Source organism: Myotis nattereri (assembly GCF_964212035.1).
Source record: "Myotis nattereri genome assembly, chromosome: 2".
Taxonomy (NCBI): Eukaryota; Metazoa; Chordata; class Mammalia; order Chiroptera; family Vespertilionidae; genus Myotis; species Myotis nattereri.
Window position 1 is genome coordinate 46131882 of NC_138076.1, and position 23145 is coordinate 46155026.

The 23145-nt window shown below is 40.0% G+C and overlaps 1 protein-coding gene across 2 annotated transcripts in view; it reads right to left on the minus strand.

Annotated features, from left to right (window-relative positions):
* The window catches only part of GPC5 (glypican 5), a 1292689-nt gene that overhangs the window by 224157 nt on the left and 1045387 nt on the right, over nt 1-23145 (minus strand). Inside the window, exon 8 of one of the 2 annotated variants that reach the window (XM_081082595.1) lies at nt 18858-18920. The exons of the other annotated variant lie outside the window; for it this stretch is intronic. Within the exon in view, the coding sequence (XP_080938721.1) occupies nt 18858-18920 (63 nt within the window). The remainder of the gene's footprint in view (nt 1-18857; nt 18921-23145) is intronic. 2 annotated transcript variants of the gene reach the window in all.

Consider the following 23145-nt stretch of genomic DNA (forward strand, 5'->3'; position numbering starts at 1 on the left):
TTTAATAATGATTAAAATGTTCCCTTCAAAATTTATTTGAGAAATGTTTGGAATAAATTAAATGATTAAATTTTTAAAGTTATAAAAAGTTGCAAAATATTATTTTAAAATACTGGGTTATAAAAATTATTTACAAAGGTCTGGTAAATATGACAATATAAATATTGAGCACTATGACCTGATTCCAATTTTTAGATATTTTAAAACTAAAGACCTGGTGCATATAATTTGTGCACGGGCAGGGGTGGGGGGTGGGGGGTGGGGGGAAGGTGTGTGCCTCTCAGCCCAGCCTGCACCATCTCCAATCTAGAACCTCTCGAGGGATGTCTGACTGCTTGTTTAAACAGGCAGTCGGACATCCTTCTCACAATCCAGGGCTGCTGGCTCCCAACTGCTGGCTCCCACCTATGTGTCTGCCTGATTGCCCCTAACCACTTCTGCCTGCCAGCCTAATCACCCCCTAACCACTTCCCTGCCAGCCTGATCAATGCCTAACTGCTCCCCTGCCAGCCCAATTGCCCCTAACTTACCTCCTCTGCTGGCCTGGTCACCCCTAATTGCCCACCCCTTCCAGCCTGGTCCCCCCCAACTGTCCTCCCCTGTAGGCCTGGTCACTCCCAATGGCCCTCCCCTGCTGGCCTGATCACCCACAACTGCTCTCCCCTGCTGGCCATCCTGTGGTGATCATCTTGTGTCCACAGGGTGGTTGCCATCTTGTGTGTTGGAGTGATGGTCAATTTGCATATTACCTCTTTATTATATAGGATGGTAATGTAGATTTTTGAAGGTGGATTTTTGTAAAAGAAAAACATTTTAAGTATTGATTTCCTTCTTCCCATGGACATCGATTTCCTAAAATGTTGGTTATTAAGATGTTGGTTATTAAGCCCAATTTCAGCAGTAGTTTCTAGATAAAGTGAAAGGAGAACAAGATGGAAGTACCTGACTTTCAATGAGTGAACCCATCATAAAATCACAGACTATGTCCATAGGAAACAGGAAGGTAAAGTCCCTCTTTTCTGTACTGTTTTCTGGGATAAGTCCCCTACAATTAATTATATTAGTTCATTGGTAGTAACTGTTATAAGTATATATATATATATATATATATATATATATATATATATATAGCCCAGTGCACAGAAGTCGAGCACTGGTAGGATCCCCTAGCAGCTTCCAGCTGTCAGTCAGGGCCTCCATCCTTTCCCCTGGCCACCTGCCACTGCCACCAGCTGGGGCCTCCCTCCCCAGCCAGCCCCACCCCCTGGTCAAACTCCTGGACAACTCCCAATGGAGGAGACAATTTACATACTACACTTTTATTATGTAGGAAATAATCCCAGTGTCCTTATATTCGTTTTTTTAAAATATTTTTTAATTGTATTGATTTTTAGACAGAGAAAGGAAGAGAGAGAGGGAAATATCAACATAGATTGGCTGCCTCCTGTACGCCCCCTACTGGAGTTGGAGCTGCCAACCTGGGCACATGCCCTGACCAGAAATGGAACAGGCAACCTTTTGGTGCCAGGGACAACATGCAACCCACTTAGCCACACTGGCTAGGGCAGTTATAACTATATTTTTAATGTACTTTTTTTTTAAACAGAATTTAACCCTGTTTGCTGTTTATCTGTTTTCAGAAGCAAAACCTGATTTTAGTATTGCCATAAAGTTATGTTACATATCCAGATAACTCTTAGAAATATTTGGACTGTCCAGAGGCTTCCATACTTTTGATAGAGCCTATTGAAGATGATTTCTCAGAGGAGAGAAATCTACTCAGATTAAGGATAAATTGTTTTGATGTTAACCCTCTTATTCCCTTTAGAAAGCCTGAGTGTTGTTTCTAGATTTGCAATAGCAAAATGTGTCTATGCTGCCTTGGTGTGACAGTGAAAGCAACACTTTTCTTAATGAGACACATAATTGAGGTACTATGTATTACCTCAGAATGGTCATCAGGAGAGTTTTGAAGCAAGGTAGAAGTGCATTATTGAAGATCTTTCTACCTGAAATTGTATTCTAGTTTCAAGGTTTCAGCGGAGAAATTGTGAATTATATAATAAACTTGGTGGTACTACCTTGTGAAACTGTGCAGAAACAATTAATAAGCTCTCTAGATTAACTGTACTGGGGTGAAAATGCTCCTATTTATCTTCTTTAATGAAATAGTTGTTCCTTACATGATCAAATATCTATAACAACTATGAATCCGGACAGCATTTATTTTACCTGGCATCAATTTTAGTTTAATTCAAAGTTCAATAGACACCTTCCTTTTTTTTTTTTTTTTTTTGAACATAAAATTCAACTTTACCCCCAGGAAATGTTAACACTGTTTTTATGTTGAACTTCAATTTTAATACCACTCAAATCTTGATACATTTTAAATAGTATGAATCTTCTGTTTTTCTTACTTAAAGGCATTAATAAAATTCATTTTGAGATTAGATCCTTGTGCCTCATATAGATTTCATGCATGAAAGCTGGTCAACACAGCGGGAACATAAACCTCATTATTGGGACAAATTCAGGTCCATTACATTAACTGGTCTCATCACAAAGCACTCTTCTTTTTTGCTCACACATTGAATAGTAAATGGAGGTTAAAGTTTTATCTAATGAAACAAAAGATCTGGTCATTTCTAGTGTTTTTCTTTTACCTTTATTTTTACTCTTAAAACATAACTCTCTGGTAGGTTTTCTTTTCCTCTTCAGAAAAATGAAGTGAAAGGAGGTAATTATTGGTCTAAGATAACAAGTGCCAGAATCTCTGTCTCCTCCAACCAGTCTTTTCACTTTCCTTCTCTTCTTTCCTTCCACTATTCTCTCTTTTGATAGGTTTATTAAATACCTACTATGTGCTAAGCATTTTTGCTTGTTTCCAGGGGTTTGAAGCTTTGGTACTCTCCTCTGCACTCAAGTTGCTCAAAGAGTAATGGGAAATCAATATTCAAATAAACAATAGACTAGGATGTAGTATAATAAACACAGAATAAGGCCCATGATCCTCTGCAAAGAGGAGTAAATAGTTAACACTTTGGTGGGGAGGAGAGCCAGGGAAAACTATGGACAGAAGCCACTTTGACAGCAACAGCATTATTTCAAGGTGGGTAGGCGATTGTAGATGCAAACTCAGAGAGTTTTAAGATAGGTTATCTATACTAATAAAGAGCTAATATGCTAATGGTCGATACCCCCTAATCATCGGTAATGACCAGGTCATTAGCATATTAGCTGGGGTGTTGCTCTGGAGACAGGAGGAGGCAGGACCATCCCAGCCCAGGAGGGCAGGGGTGAGAGCCTATAGCCCCCCCTCACCAGTCCTTTGCCACCCACTGCTCACATTCTGAGTGCCAGCAGCCCACCTGCCAGGGAAAGGAGCACAGCACAGCAGGCAGGAGGCTTCCATGCTCTCCTCTGGAGACATCATGGGGCCCTCGCTGCATTTCTCTGGAGACAAAGCAGGGAGGCACCCAGAAAAGGTGGGACTAGCCCTAGGCGACTAGAGAAGCTGAGGGCGGGGCTTGAGGCGGCCAGAGCAGGCCAGAGGGGCTGGGGGCTGGGCCAGGTGTGCTGGAGCTCTGCATGGACAGGTTCAGGTGTCAAGGCAGGGCTGCAGGTGGGTGGGCTGGGCCGGGCCATGGGGTTTGGAATCGCCTGCTGGGCTCCTAGTCTACACTAATAAAAGAGAAACATGGTAATTGGTGTACGACCGCTACCCTTCCCATTGGCTAATCCCCCTGTCACTCACAGAGTAGGGCCGAGATATGCAAATTAACTGGCAGCCAAGATGGCGGCCGGCAGCCAGGCAGTTGATGCGAAAACAGGGAGGCTTGCTTGCTTCAGTGACGGAGAACTCCAACGTTCCCCACCTGACTTGCCGGCCTCTCAGCTGCAACTCTAAGCAACTGTGTTGCGAATATAGAAGCTAAAAAAAAACCCAGAAACCTGTTTTACTCAGCAGGGCTTCAGCCAGCCGGACCGCAACATTGTATCAAATACAGACGGTAAACAAAGGCCAGAAACCTGTTTTCAGCAGCTGAGGCCTCAGAGCTAAAGCTGGCCCAGAATAAAAAAAAAGAAAAAAGAAAAAAAGGAGCGGTTGGGAGCTTCAGTCCCAGCCTGAAAACAGCCCTCAGCCCCTCAGCCAGACTGACCAGGTACCCCAGTGGGGACCCCCACCCTGATCCAGGACACCCTTCAGGGTAAACCAGCCAGCCCCACTCATCCACCAGGCCTCTATTCTATATAGTAAAAGGGTAATATGCCTCCCAGCACTGGGATCAGCGTGACAGGGGGCAGCGCCCAAACCCCCTGATCGCCCTGCGGCTCTGTGTGTAACAGGGGGCAGGGCCCCAACTCCCCCGCCCCCCAAGGGCCCTGCTCTGTGTGTGACGGGGTAGAGCCATAACCTCCCCATTGGCACTGCCCTGAGTATGAGAGTGGCGGTGGGTGTCCCAACCACCTGATCGGCCCTGCTCTGTGGGTATTAGAGGGCGGCACCCCAAACCCCCCCCCCACCACAGGCCCTGCTCTGTGTGTGATGGGGTAGAGTTATAACCTCCCCATTGGCCCTGCCCTGAGTGTGACAGGGGCGGTGCCCCAACTCCCCTATTGGCCCTACTCTGTGAGTGACAGGGGGGAGCTCCTCAACCCCCTGATCGGCCCTGCTCTGTGCATGACAGGGTATGGAGCCCCAACCTCCCTGATGGGCCCTGCTCTGTGTGTGACAGGGGGTGGTGCCACAACCTCCCCATCGACCCTGCCTTGAGTGTGACAGGGGGCGGTGCCCCAACCTCCCAATCGGGCCTACCCTGAGCGTGACTCAGGGTGGCATCACAACCTCCCAATCTGCCCTGCTCTGTGCATGACAGGGGAAGGCGCACCAACTCCCCAATCGGCCCTGCTCTGAGCCCAACCAGGGGCTGCACATAGGGATTGGGCCTGCCCTCTGCCACCTGGGAGCAGGCCTAAGCCAGCAGGTCGTTATCTCCCGAGGGGTCCCAGACTGCAAGAGGGCACAGGCCGGTCTGAGGGACCCCCCCTTCCCCCGAGTGCACAAATTTTTGTGCACCAGGCCTCTAGTATATATATATAAAATAGTACAATCATGCCTATGCAGAATAGTTGGAGTGTAGAAAAAAATGGAAGGAAATAGCCTGGACAGTGTAGATGTATTTAAATCATGAAGACAATAATGATCCAGTGCAGCAAATGAGCATTGGGATTACGACCCTACACAGCATCTCCCACACAGAATTCTGGGCTTATATTCAGTATAAACACACATATGCTTAAGTTTGGGGAGAACGTTTCTCCTTTAAGTTAAATTTGAATGTCGTTAATTGGAGCATTCATTCATTATATCGGACAATTCTTCCTACTTAAAGGCATTAATAAAATTCATATCTATTATATATGGGTTCAATAACACAGTTAATAACAAAGGGAACCATTTAAGAATTATTTAAGAAAATAGCTTCTAGGCAAGAACAATGGGATAAAGAAAGAGGCAACAAATTTCTAACTCAGCTGCGCAATTATATGGCTAAGTACTTTTTGATAACTAACATGTATGAGTTCCAAACTTTCAATTTATAAAATGTGAAAGATCAAATGAGCCAAGTTTCTTTAAAATTGTAAAAAGCAGGAGAAGGAGAGCTGTGGGGATGGGTAGAAGGTGAAGGGATTAAGAAGTACAAATTGGTCCTGGCAAGTTTGGCTCAGTGGATAGAGCATCGGACTGCAGACTGAAGGGTCCCAGGTTGGATTCTGGCCAAGGGCACATGCCTAGGTAGTGGGCTTGATCCCTAGTACGGGGCATGCAGGAGGCAGCCAATCAATGATTCTCTCTCATCATTGATGTTTCTATCTCTCTCTCCCTCTTCCTTCTTCTCTGAAATCAATAAAGAAATATATTTTTTAAAACGAAGTACAAATTGGTAATTACAGAATAGTCATGAGGATGTAAAGTTCACCATAGGGAATATAGTCAATAATATTGTAATAACCATGTATGGTGAAAATGGGTACTAGACTCACTGAGTGATCACTTCATAAATTGTATAAATGTCTAATCATTACTTTGTGTACTTAAAACTAATATAATATATCAACTGTAACTTAATTTTTTTAAAAAAATTAAAAATGCTAAAAAATAATACAGGAGAAATTATATTAATTCTAAATAAAACTAAAGCTGATATAGAGCATGATAATACTATTTAGTTCCCTGTTTAGTTATATTTATGTCTGTTTAACAAATAGTATTGAAGGCTATATTTTCCTGTTATGTAGGATAACATTTAAAACCTTATTTAATAATTTTTAAACTCTTAGAAATGGACCATTAGTTAACGTCTACAAATAATGCAGAGGAAATAGTTTGAAGAATTGTTTTAATTACTTTTTAATACAATATATTTTCTACACTCAAGATGCTTATAATATCTCATGTTACATAATGATTGTCTTTATCAATATACCTATATGTCTCTATAAAGCCATATCTATATTGATTTTCAGAATACTTGATTCTATGATCATAGACTCAGTCATAGCTATCATTAAGTAGCAGGAGAAAAAAATCCAGCAATGATAACTGATCAATCTATTCACTTACCACTGGCACCTCACGACTAACAATGGGATGGTAAAGTAGCAAGTAAATATAATGCTAAAATGCAGGAGCTATCCATGTGCTACATTCCCTCTTAGAAATAATAACTATTAAGAAAAATATTTTAAACATTTCAACATCATACAGGGGTACTTTCTAACAATCCCACCTAAATATTATTTAATTATCTAAGTGAATACACCTATGTTTGAATTTACTATTTGGTTACAGCCCAGATACTGTGAAATTATATGTTAACTTGTAGATTACTCTTTAGTAGAAAAAAATAATCCTATAACATTTTAGCAAGTTGTTTGTCAATAGTTCTGAATAATCTTTATTTTTTAATTTTAATTTTAATCTTTATTTTTTAAATTTCAATAAATACCCAGTTTTTCAAAACTCCTTAAAGGCATCTTTGACCTTATACTAGTTCCCCATAAATAAGTTAAATAAATTTTGACATGCATTTATTTTATATTTTCATGAGAGCCATAAATTTTAATATTGACACATTTATTGGGCAATTATGTGCACTGTTGTAAGAATTTTAGAAATGTTATCTACTTTAAATTTCACAACTCTGTATTATGAAAACCATTTTCTCAGGTAGGTAACCTGAGTATATAAAAGGCAAATTAAGTATTGTAATATAAATAATTTATTCCATGACTTATGAATATTTTTGAACACTATGTGCCCAGTAGTTTTCTAGGTACTTGGAACACAACAGATAATAGCCTTATTCTCATAAAGTTTACATTCTGGTGCATATAAGGGAGAAAGGGATAAGAAAGACAATAAATAACATGCAAAGTAGATAAATCTACTACCTTGTGGAACTTGGGTTAGAATTTAGTTTTGTCTCCCTTCAAATACCATAATCTTAATCACTTCACTTACAATCAAGTGTTGTAAATAAATTTTATATTAAAAATCTAGGTTACTCTAGTTATTGATTCTCTAATATTTACTACACAGCTTACCTCGACCTACAAAAGTGACAGTCAAGGAAAATTATTGGGCTACATTTTTCTCAAATCTGACAATGCCTCTAATATTCTTAATTCAGGTTGAAATGCTCTCTTAATTCAGGTTGAAAAAGACTGTGCACAATTGCAGAAACAATATGGAGCTCTACGTAGAGGATTAGAATTATGCATTTTCTTCTGCCTTCATAGTAATACCTTCTACTAACAGGGAAAGAATTTTAAAAGGTCTTCTCTTATTTTTATGTCTGATATTCCTAATTTTCTCTTCTATCTCCTTCTGTTCTCTTATAGTGACTAGAGTATGGGCAACATCTTAAACAAAAATCTTCCTAAATAACAATCATTATTTTTGTAATGTGAGCTACTATAATGAATCCACTGTAAACAGCATTGCAGGTACCACTATAGATGAGTCTGACTGTGTTACTCTCCTCCTAAATGTCATTCAAAGTAATTTTACCCTACGCTTAGATAATAGTAGGGTAAAATCAGAGAGTCTCACATTTATTCTCATGACATAATTTTCAAAAGACAAAAATATAAATCACCAAATTTCTCTCTTTATCTGATTATATTATTTTGTAGTTCTATTCAAGCCGTAAGCATCCAGGTATGGTCACCAAAATGTTTAGAAGTTTCAGAACATTAAATCCAACTACAAAGTCCAAATACTTGTCTAACATGGGCATTATTAAAAAATAGTTTTTCTTAAGATTTGACATAAATTTAAAAAAATGGTAACAATGTTATAAGGAAACTCAGTTTCATATGAACTAAAATCTTGACCTTGTGAGCAACACGAAAGTGAGTTAACAGCTAATGAAATATTTTTAAAATGAAATTCACATTGTACCATACTATTGAACTTAAGATTTCTTCACAGTCAAGATGACAGTCATGCTATTCCCAAGGAAAGCAAAACCCAAACAAAGGAAAATCCAAAACAAATAAAAAAAGCCCTCCAGGTAAACATCAAGTGTAGCATTAAATATTCAACATTTGCATCCCAGATCCTTATAGTTAATAAAACTATCATCCTCTCTGAATGCTATGGAAAAGAAAATGTAGACAGGAGCTCTTTGCAAGAGAAAGCATTCTGTTTCCATCTATAAGCAATCTAAAAGTGGAAGGAAGGAGTAATGACTTGATCTGACTTAGATCTCCAGATTAAATTACTAAGAAGTTCAATGCTTTTTAAAAGTAACTTCATAAAATTACAATTAATTTTTTTTAATATATATGAATTCAAAAGTCTATATTCCCCCAACCTCTTACATTTACTCTAAAATAAAATACTAACATCAGATAGTATTACCTGATGCTCTAGTTCTTTTATATTACTGATTAAAGGGCTAATATTTTTTTCTTTTTCCCCCCAGTCTTTTCATGCTTTCTTTTAAAAAATCAAAGCCAACATTTCCCCCCTTGATGTCCTCATAGTATATTTTGCAAAACTAGTGGATACAGCTGTTCATTTATTTTTCATCTCTCTGATGCACTAATGTTTCAAAGAAATAAATTATAGACAGAATTTTAATTTAACTATTTGCAAACACTACACTTTGCCAAAACTGATTGAACTTTAAGCCTCCCTAAAACATCATACATAATTTATTTTAGGAGAAAAAACACAGACACTAAAATTCAGGACTAGAGCTGAAACAACGGTGTTTTAAATAAGCCACAGTGACAAGCAGAGTATTTGTAAATAAGCCACAGTGACAAGCAGAGTATTTGTAAATAAGCCATAATGACAAGCAGAGTGTTTGCTGGGAGATAATTATGCTTTTTATCAACCACAACATTGTTTTAAAAAAGTATAAATCTGGTAGTATTGTAGGATTAATGATTATTAGAATAATTCTTGTCGAGAAAAAAGCAAATAATTCAGTATATTTGATTTCTCTTTCTTTTGTTTTAAACTCTTAATTCAATTGTCCCTTAATCAGATACTTCAGTCAGATTTTTAATTGGTTTTTGACCAAAATACCACCATGCGTTGATTAACAATTCTCTAATCAAGGTTACACAGCATTGCCCTAGCCAGTGTGGTTCAGTGGTTATAGTGTCCACAGGCTCAGTGAAGGATCTCGAGTTAGATTCCAGGTCAAGGGCCCCTACCTCGGTTGCAGGTTAACTCCCTGCCCCCAGCTGGGGCACATGTGGGAGGCAGCCAATGCATGTGTCTCTATCACATTGACGTTTCTCTCTCTCCCCCTCCTTCCTTCATGTCCACTCTCTCTCTGAAAAGCAATGGAAAAAATATCCTTGGTGAGGATTAACAAAAAAAAAAAAAAAAAAAAAAAAAGGTTGCATAGCATTTTATGCGTGTTCAATAATTCAGTGATCCGTCTGGGAAATGTAATGGGACGCAGGGTTCTGGTCGACATTCAGTGACTGCTGAAAGCAACAGAACACTTTCTGCCCAAATTGCACTCAAACTCCTTAATGAAGAATCAGTAAGATTCCACAAATGCACTTATGGCTACACTTTCTAGATAATAGAAAACCGTGTATGTTGATGAGAAAAGAGAGTTATTTGCAAATTCTGAAAAAACTCTGTATATGTGAAATACTGAAAATAACTAAAATAGGAACACATGGTATTCGATAGCATACTGAACTTTTAACACATGCTATAAATGCTTATTAAAGGGTGATTTTTTGACTGAAATAAAAAAGGTTATTTCCACTCACTTCTTCAATTTAGCAAAATTGGTACAAGAGTAAGTAAGGATAAAACGATTCTATACAATGCACAAATTCAGTGTGTTTGCTTCCATGTGCTACTTTAAAAAGAGTAAATCTAAAGGAGAAAATACATAAATTAGAGAATTCTAGGTACTCAGGGAAGGCAAGGTATGAGAGTTTAGTTCTTAAAAGACACTTGGCTGCGCTAATTCACAAAGGTTGCTTATAGACTATGCTACGTGCCTTATTTAATTTGTGTAGTCTTATATTTTAATGTATATTTTAAATTTTAAAATACTGTGTCTTCCCTCATCTAAGGGGATATGTTCCAAACACACCACTGGATGCCTGAAAATGTGGATAGTACTAAAACCTATACATACTAAGTTTTTTTTTTCTTGTACATGCATGCAATGTCTGCCTTTTAGTTGTCATACCCAGATTGCCAGCATCACTATTAGCATATTTTGGGACAATTAGTAGTAAGATAAGGGTTACTTGAACACTAGCACTGAAATACTATGACAGTCCACCTGATAACCATGACCGTTATTGAGTGACTAATGGGCAGGCTGTATATACACTTGTGGATATGTTGGGCAAAGAGATGATTCATGTCCTGGGTGGGACAGATTGGGACACATGAGATTTCATCATATTACTCAGAACAGCATTCAATTTAAAACTTATACATTCCTTATTTCTGGAATTTTCCATTTAATATTTTGGGACTGCCATTGACCATGGGTAACCTAGTCTGCAGAAAACAAAACTGCGAATAAGGAGGACTACTGTACACATTGTGTTAAATCACATGTACATTTAAATAGATATCTATTTCTGAAACAATTATAACTTTTCACATAGAACTCCCTAAATACATTTTCTGGAAATGCAGAGGTACTTTTTATTTTTAACCAAAATTTATTTTTATTTTTTTTTTTAGTTTTGTTTTCTTGCTTAAAGTATTACAAAGAGTATTACATATGTCTCTCCGCCCCCCCCCCCGCCACCCCCTTGACCATCTCCCAGCCTCTCATACCCCCCAGTGTCTTGTGTCCATTAGTTATGCTTATATGCATGCATACAAGTCCTTCGGTTGATCTCTTACCCCCAACCCCCAACCCTCCCCGGCCTTCCCACTGTAGTTTGACAGTCTGTTCAATGCTGCTCTGCCTCTGTATCTATTTTTGTTCATCAGTTTATAATGGTCTTTATTATCCATAAAGGAAAAAAAAAATAAATGTTGACTTCAAAGTAAATTTCAGTATTACCATTTTGTCACTAACTTACAGTAGAAAAAAACAATGTGTTAAAGTTGTTTTAAGATATTTTTAGTTAATATGAAATTTATTCACTTATCCACTGCATGAAGTGAATTCATATAGGTTCATTATTAAAATCCTTTCTCCTCTTTTTGAGCAGATGACTACACTATTTTCCAGTCTCCTATAAAGTTAAGTATGACCAACAGACTTACAGTAACTGCTCACTTCAGATTATAATGTAAGAGAAACATATACTTCTTTATGCAAATGATTTAATGTTGAGTCTCCTTGTTGAAGTAGTCCAGCTTAACCCTAAACCAAAAAGCCATGAAAGAAGTACCTCCAGCCCTTGATAAGCCTAGAGCTCACATAGGCAGGTTGTGTTGTGCCTCCTAGGTGCAATTTGTTAAAACATTTGATACTTCAGCATAACATAATCTAGATGTTCTCTATAGAATTTTCATTTCTAAGTTGTATAACCTAGGTTTACTAAATGTATTTGAAAGTATAACAAAGCAAAACAGAATAAAATTTTGAGAGCTATTTACCATTTGCACCAAAAAAAAATTAAGATACCTAGGAATAAACTTAACTATGGAGGTAAAAGACCTGTACTCAGAAAACTACAGAACACTGAAAAAAGAGATAGAAGAAGACATAAACAGATGGAAGAACATACCATGTTCATGGATTAGTAGAAACAACATCATTTAAATGTCCAGACTACTCAAAGAAATCTACAAATTCAATGCATTCCCCATTAAAATACCAATGGCATATTTCACAGACCTAGAGCGAACTCTCCAAAAATTCATCTGGAATATAAAAAGACCCTGAAAAGCTGCAGCCACCCTGAGAAAGAAGAACAAAGTAGGAGGGATCTCAATACTAGATATCAAGCTGTATTACAAAGCCCTGTTCTCAAAACTGCCTGGTACTGGCACAAGAACAGACATTTTGACCAATGGAATAGAATAGAGAAGCCAGAAATTCACCAAAACCACTATGCCAATTAATATTTGACAAAGGAGGCAAGAACATACAATGGAGTCAAGACAGTCTCTTCAATAAATGGTGTTGGGGAAATTGGACAGATACATGCAAAAAAATAAAACTAGATAACCAACTTACACCATACAAAAAAATAAACTCAAAATGGATAAAGAACTTAAACATAAGACGGGAAACCAGAAAAGTATTAGAGGAATCTACAGGAAGCAAAATCTCAGACATATGCCGAAGCAATATCTTCACTGATACAGCTGCTAGGGCAATGGAAACTAAAGAGAAAATAAACAGATGGGAGTACATCAAAATAAAAAGCTTCTGTACAGCAAAAGAAACCATCAACAAAGCAACAAGAAAGCCCACTGCATGGGAGAACATATTTGCCAATGTTATCACAGATAAGTATTTAATCTCCAACATTTACAGGGAACTCATACAATTTAACAAAAGGAAGATAAACAAGCCAATGAAAAAATGGGCAACGGGCCTAAATAGATACTTTTCGAAAAAGGACATAAGGAAGGCCAAAAGACATATGAAAACATGCTCAAAGTCACTAATCATCTGGGAGATGCAAGTCAAAACAACAATGCAGAACCATCTCACACCTGTCAGAATGGCTATCATCAACAAATGACAAGTGCTGGCGAGGATGAGGAGAAAAAAGAACCCTTGTGCACTGCTGGTGGGAATGCAAACTGGTGCAGCCACTGTGGAGAACAGTATGGACTTTCCTCAGAAAACTAAAAATGGAACTTCCATTCGACCCAGTGATCCCACTTCTAGGAATATATCCCCAAAAACGAGAAACACCTATCAGAATGGATATATGCACTGCTATTTTCATAGCAGCACAATTTACCATAGCTAAGATTTCAAAACAGCCTAAGTGCCCATCAGCAGATGAGTGGATTACAAACCTGTGGTACATCTACACAATGGAATACTACACTACAGTAAAAAAGAAGGAATTCTTACCATTTGCAACAGCATGAATGGAACTGAAGAGCATTATGCTAAGCAAAATAAGCCAGTCAGAGAAAGATAAATATCACATGATCTCACTCATTTGTGGAATATAAGGAACAACATAAACTGATGAGCGAAAACAGATTCAGAGTCACAGAAGCATCAATCAGACTGTCCAACTTCAGAGGGAAGGCAGGGGAGGGTGAGGGTAAGGAGGAAAGATCAACCAAAGGACTTGTATGCATGCATATAAGGCTAACCAATGGACACAGACACCAGGGGCGTGAGGCATGAGTGGGGGTTGGGGGGGCAATGGGGGCATAAGGACACATATGCAATACCTTAATCAATAAAGAAAAAACAATCAATGGAAAAATATCCTCGGGTTAGGATGAACAATAAATAAATAAATTAATTAATTAATTTTAAAAAACTTTGAAAGTTTCATTAGAAGGCTCCATGGGAGGGAAAGAATACTGGGATTTGGGAATAGTAGGCTCTTGCTAAGGAGAAAGACATTCTTTTAGACTTTAGAATAAGGAAAAAGGTGTTGTGTATGAGAGGTGGCTCAACAGACCTGAGTTGCTCAAATGCTCTGCATTCCCAAGCAGGGCTTGTTTGCCGACTGGCCCTTTGCCCGCTCTTGGGAACTGAGTTCTTAGACTTGGGATCTCAAACTATGTTATTCAGTTTATCTAGATGGTTTAGGGAAAATAAAAAAGGGAGATATATGGTAGGCAGCTGCTCACTTTCTGAGGATCTGGAGTTCAGTGTCTGAACTCAGCCATAGGCATTATGTACATAGAATCAGGTGAATCTCCTTCCAGAGAGCATTCTGTCCGTGTTGTCACACCCTGTTGGAGGAATTAAGAGTGTCCTGTAGAAAGCCAGTGAGAGAGCACTCTTGAAACCTGCACCTAATTTTCTCAATACTATGCTCCATGCACATTTTCCCTTTACTGATTTTACTTTATTTCTCTTGGAGAAACTATCTGAAACAATAGGTATCAGTATGCCTGAGCTTTGTGTATATTGCTAATGAATCACCAATCCTGAGTGTGGTCTTAGGGACACAGCTAATTCTCTTAATACTTTATTTTGATGGTGTCTTAGGTTGCTAATCCAATATCTTCTGTTCAACTGGTTGTTATAGTCTATGTTTAAAAAGTATAGTCTACGTACAGCAAGGACCCCAGGATGGCTTCATTATTGCCCTACTAGAGGCCCAGTGCACAAAAATTTGTGCACTTGAGGGGGTCCCTCAGTCCAGCTTGTGCCCTGTTGCAATCTGGGACCCCTCAGAGGATGTCCACCTACTGGCTTAGGCCCGCTCCCCGGCGGGTGGGGCCTAAGCTGGCAATCAGATATCCTTCTGACAGCCCAGGAGCCCTCGGGGGGTGTCCACTTGCCAGCAGGGACCAGGCCTAAGCTGCAGTCGAACATCCCTAGCACTGCTGAGGCGGCGGGAGAGGCTCCCACCATCACTGCTGTGCTTGCAGCTGTCAGCCTGGCTTGTGGCTGAGCAGAGCTCCCCCTGTGGGAGCGCACTGACCACTGGGGGCAGCTCCTGCATTGAGCATCTGCCCCCTGGTGGTTTGTGTATCATAGTGACCAGTCATTCCCAGTGGTTCTGCTGTTAGGGTCAATTTGCATATTACCCTTTTATTATATAGGAGAGAGGCCTGGTGCACTGGTGGGGGCTGGCTGGTTTGCCCTGAAGGGTGTCCCGGATCAGGGTGGGGGTCCCACTGGGGTGCCTGGCCATCCTGGGTGAGGGGCTGATAGCTGTTTGCAGGCTGGTCAAGCCCCCCAAGTGGGGACCCTCACCTCATGTGGGTTTGGCCAGTCTGGGTTAGGGACTGATGGCCGTTTTCAGACTGGCCACGGCTGAGGACTGGAAGCAGGTATCTGAGATTTATTTATCTTCTATAATTGAAACTTTGTAGCCTTGAGCAGAGCTCAGGGCTGGCAGGGTAGGCGGTTAGCTTGGCTTCCTCCATCACCGCGGGCAACCCAAGCCTCCTCCTCACTCCAGCTCTGTGGCTGCCACCATCTTAGTTGGGTTAATTTGCATATTCACTCCTGATTGGTTGGTGGGCGTGGCTGGTGGGTGTGGCTGGTGGGTGTAGCAGAAGTATGATCATTTTGCATGTTTCTCTTTTATTAGATTAGATACTGTTCTCAGAAAGTTGGGTATTCAAGAAGTTAGGGCTTTATAATCCGTAGATGTGAGAGGTTACACTGGTGTAGATGAAACAAGATTCTAAATAATTGCTTTAGTAGTTCTTTAGTCATCATGAGGAATAAGAACAGTTTGTTGAGAAAATGACCCAAATTGTATGTTTACATTTACAACTTCTCTTTAACACAAAACAACACAGTTTTAAGCAAGCACAGCCCAACAAATTAAAGAGCAATTTAGAGTGAATTTATAATAAGGTTACTAAATATCTGTTGATGATTAGTCTTTTAAAAGCCACAAGATGGCTCAGAAATTAGAACTTCCATAAAGACATGTATACTTCCTTTAACAAATAATAATTTAAGTAACTATAATAAATAAAGTAAAATAAATGCAAGTCATCAATATTTTCAAGGCATTGAGCTCTGGAGGATGTACAAATGACTGAGGACAATGCAGGGTTAGTAGTGCTGAACCCCATGCAGTTGAGAATTTGCATATAACTCTGAACTCCCCAAAACTTACTACAGTTGTTGCCATATCCAAGGAGTACTGGTTCCAGGACCCTCATGGACATCAAAATCCGTGGATATTCAAGTCCATTATATAAAACTAGAGTCCCGGTGCACAAAACCCATGCATAGGTAGAGTCCATAGGCCTGGCTAGGGATCAGGGCTGATCAGGACCTTCTGGCTTCTAGCCAGGGCCTTCCTTCTGAAGCTACTGGCTGGCTGGGGCCTTCCTTCATTCTATACCACCCCCTGGTGGTCATCACACATCATAGCAGGCAATTGAACTCCTGGTCTCCCAGGCAAACTCCCAAGGGGACAATTTGCATATTAGCCTTTAGATGGTGTAGAATAATACATACAGTCAGCCCTCTGTATTGTGAATTCACAACCGCAGATGGAAAATACTGTTTTCAATCCCTAGTTGGTTGAATTCTCAGATGTAAAACCTGAGAACATGAAGGGCAGACAGTGTATTTACTTTTACAAAAGATATAGGTTTAAGTGGACCTGTACAGTTAAAACCCATGTTACTCAAAGGCCAACTATGTATGAGACTACTCCAATGTCTGCCACCATAAAATTCAAGTGAACTATGTTCAAAACTGAGTTATAACATAGGTGTGAATATAAGTAGCAATGAAAAAGCACAATATTTAAAAGTACAATTTTTAGAAAATTGTATTTACATTATGAAAAATGCTATAGAAGAAATTTCAGTGAGTCTGCCCTTTTCACCATGACCTACATATTTCTGGATTTCTCTCCCACAAATTTAATCTGTATAAAATAACTAAATTCTTCTCTTGTCTGCATAGTTTTAAAATCTAATATCACTAAGCTACAGTATATTAGTACATTTCTGTTAAATATTTTGTTAAGACAAAATATTTAAATATTTAATTATTTAAAACACACACTAAAATATTACAATGTTCCAGGAACTATGTCTATGGAAGATCTAACAATAACACTTATTTCTTGTCCTCCAAAAGCTTGCTCTTAGGAGGAACAAACAACTGTATTACAGTGAAAGCAGCATAATGTTGAAAATGAAGGGGAGAAATTAAATTCAAGACATGTTATAAAATTTTCTAAATGCTATAGTGTGGAAGACAGGGGTTAAAATGTTATTGAGTCTGTAACTTAGAACTGAATTACTGATCTCTGAGAAATGTACAAGGTGTCCCCAAAACATGTACTAGTATACACACTTTAACAGCTGATAGCTCAACTGATGTTTCTTTCTTTTCAGACAGGCTAAGCTTTGAACAAAAAAAATTCACCCAAAAATGCTACTGGAAGTTTGAAAATGCAGTTGAAGTACAAACACTGCCTTTATAGTTATTCACAGGGTGTCCCTCCAAAAATGTAAACACACTTTACCAACTGATAACTCACTTAATTTTCACTCCTTCTCAGATTTAACTGTTTTGAAATAATGGGTGAAGCCAGACTAAATTTTGAACAAAGAAAATTTATCCACTAGATTTTTTATGGGGATACATAAAAGGTAAAGTTCACGGTACAAAACTAGCAACAGTTGACAAATTGAGGGCATTCAAATACCGAACAAAACAATTCTTGATGTTTGTGATTCCACTGCTTTGAGTTGTCAGCAGTGCCTGGATCAGAACTGTCATCAGTTTGAAAACAGGCATTGACAAAAGCAATTATTCATTTCTGTAAATTCTTTTACATTTTTAAAATGAAGTCTATGTTAATTAACACTGACTTTATAATCATTCAAAGGGTGTATACATTTTTGGGGGACACTCTATAATTTCATTTGAGTAGTTGAGATAGAAGTTCTACTGCAAGAGATCAAATTAAAAGGATAATAAGATGAAATAAAAACTATTTTTAAAAATTATTGGTAAAGAGGTAAGGCCATGAAATAGTTGCTTGCAGGCTAGTTTAGGGTAAAGGGGAAGCTATTTTTATATTTGGGTAAACTTGAATATGTGCTTATAGACGGAACATGAGCCAAGGTACAGCAAAGGTTTAAAATTAATGAAGCGTGGAATCGCTTTTTTTACTGACAGAATGGTGCTGGATGCATGCTAAAGTGTTCTCCTTATAAGCAGCTATAACTTAGAGAAAAAAAGTAAGAAATACTTTAAAATAAATTGCTCAGCTGCTAAGAAAAAATAATGCAAACCTCCAGAATTCGAAATAAGTTGAAAAGACATCTGATATGTATTCAAATATATCAGTAATACCATCCCCAAAGTATAAATGGACTTATCTTCAGGGTCCTGGTGTTGGATAAAAGCAGATCCATCTATAGCTAATTTATAAAGCCACTTGGAAAGTATATAGATTTTAAAAGTTGAACATGACAGGATACAAAATTCAAGAAAATATTAAATTAAAAAATTAAAAGTTATGATAGCAACAACAACAGGCACTATCTGATCTTCCTTTTTAAGTGAATTGGACATTCTACTTTCCAATTCTTTAAGTCAGACCCTCCACATCATTCTTTACCACTTCTTCTACTCTACATCCAATAAATCCCCAAGTGATGTTGTTAAATATCTCTTAAATATTTCACAACCCAACTCTCATCTTAATCTATAAAACTTTTCTATTAGTTAAGGAAGATGACTTACACAGATAACTGCAATTACTTCCAACTGGTCTTCTTGCTCTCTGTGACTGTCCTTCAATGTTACCTACAATAAAGCCAAAGTAATCCTTATGCCAGAAACCTACTTAACGCCCCTTCCAAACCCTCCCCACTTCCACCAATGGTTCCACTTTGCCAGCAGGTTAAATTCCAAACCCACTAATATATTGTATCAGCTTCTTCATTTTCCGCACATTGCTAATCTTTGCAGACTCATCCCTTGATATATCCTCTTCCACATCTTTGCTTTGAAGTATCATCATGCTGTATTTCAAATGAATATTCTCTAAAGCTTTTCTTTCTCTCTAGAACATTCTCTCCCTTTTCCCATCTTCATCCTTTTTTCATAACTTGCTATTATCCTACATTTCTTTAGCTAACCTCTGATTAGTGTTCACATTTTAGCATAGGCATTCCTCCTCCAAGCAGTCTTTTCTGATGCACTAAATGCAGATTAGGTGCATATTTATGCTACAGTTTCACTTAGTACATCCTATCTAATAAAAGAGAAACATGGTAATTGGCGTACAACCGATACCCTTCCCATTGGCTAATCAGGGTGATATGCAAATTAACTGTCAGCCAAGATGGCGGCCAGCAGCCAGGCAGCTTGAAACTAACATGAGGCTTGCTTGCTTCAGTGACGGAGGAAACCAACGTTCCCGCCTGCCTTGCAGGCCTCTGAGCCTGCAGTTTGAAACATTTTAACAAATATAGAAGATAAACAAAACCCCAGAAACCAGCTTTCAGCAAGCTGGGATCTCAGAGCTGGAGTTATCCATTGTTTAGAACCGAAACAAACCAGATACCTACTTTCAGCAGCAGAGGCCTAAGAGCTGGAGCCTCAGAGCTAAAGCTGGCCCAGAATTAAAAAAAGAAAAAAAAAGAAGAAAAGGAGCGGTTGGGAGCTTCCGTCACCCACCAGCCTGAAAACAGCCCTCAGCCCCTCACCCAGGCTGGCCAAGCACCCCAGTGGGGACCCCCACCCTGAATGTGTGTGACCAGCTGCAAACAGCCATCATCCCCTTACCCAGGCTGGCCAGGCACCCCAGTGGGGACCCTCACCCTTATCCAGGACACCCTTCAGGGCAAACCAGCCAGCCCCACCCATGCACCAGGCCACTATCCTATATAGTAAAAGGGTAATATGCCTCCCGGCACCGAGATCAGCGTGACAGGGGGCAGCGCCCAAACCCCTGATCGCCCTGTGGCTCTGTGTGTGACAGGGGGCGGGGCCACAACCTCCCTATCCACCCTGCTCTGTTCGTGATGGGGGAAGGCGCCCCAACCTCCTGATCAGCCCTGCTCTGTGCCTGATACGGGGGAGCTCCCCAACCCCCTTATCGACCCTGCTCTGTGCGTGACAAGGGGGAGCTCCCCAACCCCCCTGATGGGCCCTGCTCTGTGCGTGACATGGGGGAGCGCCCCAACCCATCCCCCCCCCACGGGCCCTGCTCTGTGTGTGACAGGGTAGAGCCATAACCTCTCCATCAGCCCTGCCTTGAGTGTGACAGTGGTGGTGTCCCAACCCCCTGATGGGCCCTGCTCTTTGTGTGACAGGAGGCGGTGCCCCAACTCCCCTATCGGCCCTGCTCTCTGAGTGACGGGGGGAGCTCCTCAACCTCCTGATGGGCCCTGCTCTGTGTGTGACATGGGGGAGCTCCCCAACCCCCTGATCGACCCTGCTCCGTGTGTGACAGGGTAAGGAGCCCCAACCCCCCTTATGGGCCCTGCTCTGTGTGTGACAGGGGGCAGCGCCCCAACCCCCAGATTGGCCCTGCTCTGTGCATGATAGGGGGTGGCGCCGCAACCTCCCCATCGACCCTGCCTTGAGTGTGACAGGGGGCGGTGCCCCAACCCCCCAATCGGCCCTACCCTGAGCGTGACTGGGGGTGGCATCGCAACCTCCCGATCCTCCCTGCTCTGTGCATGACAGGGGGCAGCGCCCCAACAGCCCAATCGGCCCTGCTCTGAGCCCGACCAGGGGCTGCACCTAGGGATTTGGCCTGCCCTCTGCCACCCGGGAGCAGGACTAAGCCAGCAGGTCGTTATCTCCTGAGGGGTCCCAGACTGCGAGAGGGCACAGGCCAGGCTGAGGGACCCCCCCTTCCCCCCGAGTGCGCAAATTTTTGTGCACTGGGCCTCTAGTAGTATTATAATCACCTACCTAAAAGTCTGTATTTCCCACCATATTTTAAAGACAAAGACCAAGAGATATGTATGTCATGACAGCATGTAACCTCTGTATCTAACTCAATGCTAAACACAGTAATTGTTCAGAAACTTACAACAAAAACATTATTATATATATATATATATATATATATATATATATATATATATATATTATGCAAAGTGTCCCCTTGGAAGTTCGACCAGGAGAATGGGAGTTCGATGGCTCGCTATGATGTGTGCTGACCACCAGGGGGTGGCACGGGACATGGTAGGTGACCAGCGACGGCGGCGGGGCACTGAGGGAGACAGGGAAGGATGAGGTGGGAGGCAGGGAGGGGGGACTGTGCAGTGATGGCATGTGGGTGGCGAGGGAAGGAGGAGGCAGGGCGGAGGGAGGCAGGGAGATGGAGAGGCAGGGAACCTGATCAGCCCTGATTGCTGTCCAGGCCTAGGGATCCTACCTGTGCATGAATTTTGTGCACCGGGCCTCTAGTTGTTTTATAAAAGACAATATGAGAAAATCTCTGGAATGATAATGATAAATTGTGTTTATTATTAAATAGTACTAAATGGATACAGTAAATATAGTGTCACAACTTCAAATTAGTCTACAATTGGGGATAAAAGGTTGGCTTAAAATCTTTCCTGATGCTGATCAAAAGGCAAACGAGGCCGAAACTGGTTTTGCTCAGTGGATAGAGCGTCGGCACATCCCCAGTAGGAGGTGTGCAGGAGGCAGCTGATCGATGTTTCTCTCTCATCGATGTTTCTAACTCTCTATCTCTCTCCCTTCCTCTCTGTAAAAAATCAATAAAAAGAAAGGCAGAATGAGAACAGATCCTAAATGGTTTCCCCTTAACATTATGATTTGTTAGATGTCTGTTTATTTCAGATGCTATCAAAAGTATAAGTCTAAACTCTTTCATTAGCCAAAAACAAACACTAAATGCATATTAAATGTTCTTATTCTTATTATTTCACAATTATCTAATATAGATAAAAAGGAGTTAAATAACTGGGTATCATTGTCTAGGGGCTAAAATCTCCATGAAAAACAAGTTGGAAAACTTTTAATGAAGTGTAAGCTACCAATATATCTAAGTCAGAAAAGACACTTATAAAAATAATCTGACATTCTAAACACATGAGAGATTAGTGAGAGGGAATTTAAGATTAAAACAACAAAACCTATTTCGCTATAGTCTAACTTCCTTAGCAAATATTTGCATCCATATGCATTTTATATTCCATAGCTTGACTGTGAAATTTAACTAAAAAGAATTGTAAGCACAGTTCCTTGAGGCTGCTGAGGAGTCCAGTTGGAATCCTACTTCTGAAGCATTTTATTTTCCTAAAAAAGCATGCATCATTAATGGACATGTCTTCAGAGTTTGGTTTGAGAAGTGACTACTTCTCCCATGCAAATACATTCAGGTGGGCTATATTTAGGTGGAATGATGGAAGCACCTTGACTCAGGACGTAGTCAATACACCAAATGAATAAAATGAAAACTTCCCTTATGCTCCCAAATTTGTTCTGGATGTCCATTTATTTCAGATGAAACCCCAAGCAGAGTGCAACAATAAAACCATCTTCTGCACTACTGAAGTATAAGTCTCCAAGAAGATAATTGGAGGAACAAAAAATGACATAAAAAGTACAAAGGCCAGATGGCATAGCAGAAGGATTTTAGAGTCGAGTCGGTCTAATATAAAGATCCGTCCTCTTATCCCATCCAGTTTGTGCTCCTTTATGCCCATGAATAAAATGGAAGCCTAAAGTGAAAATCTCATCTAGTGTGTCTTCTCAGCAGTATTTGAAAAATTTGCAGTTGTTTCTTTCTCTTTAACATTATCTTAGATTTTCTGTGAAGAAAGTACAAAGTCTGATTCTGATTCCTCCACTCACCACCCAGACACACTCAGCAATGTCTGTGGAAACATAATTGATTTATTTTTGTTTATTTGATAAACTCAACACATTAGCCAGGAGGATGTCAGACTTAAATGCAGTTTTATAGTCTCTTCTGAGGATACAGTTAGTCAAATATCATGTAGATAAAGTATCTGTCTGGCTCCTGAATGTCTTCAGACAT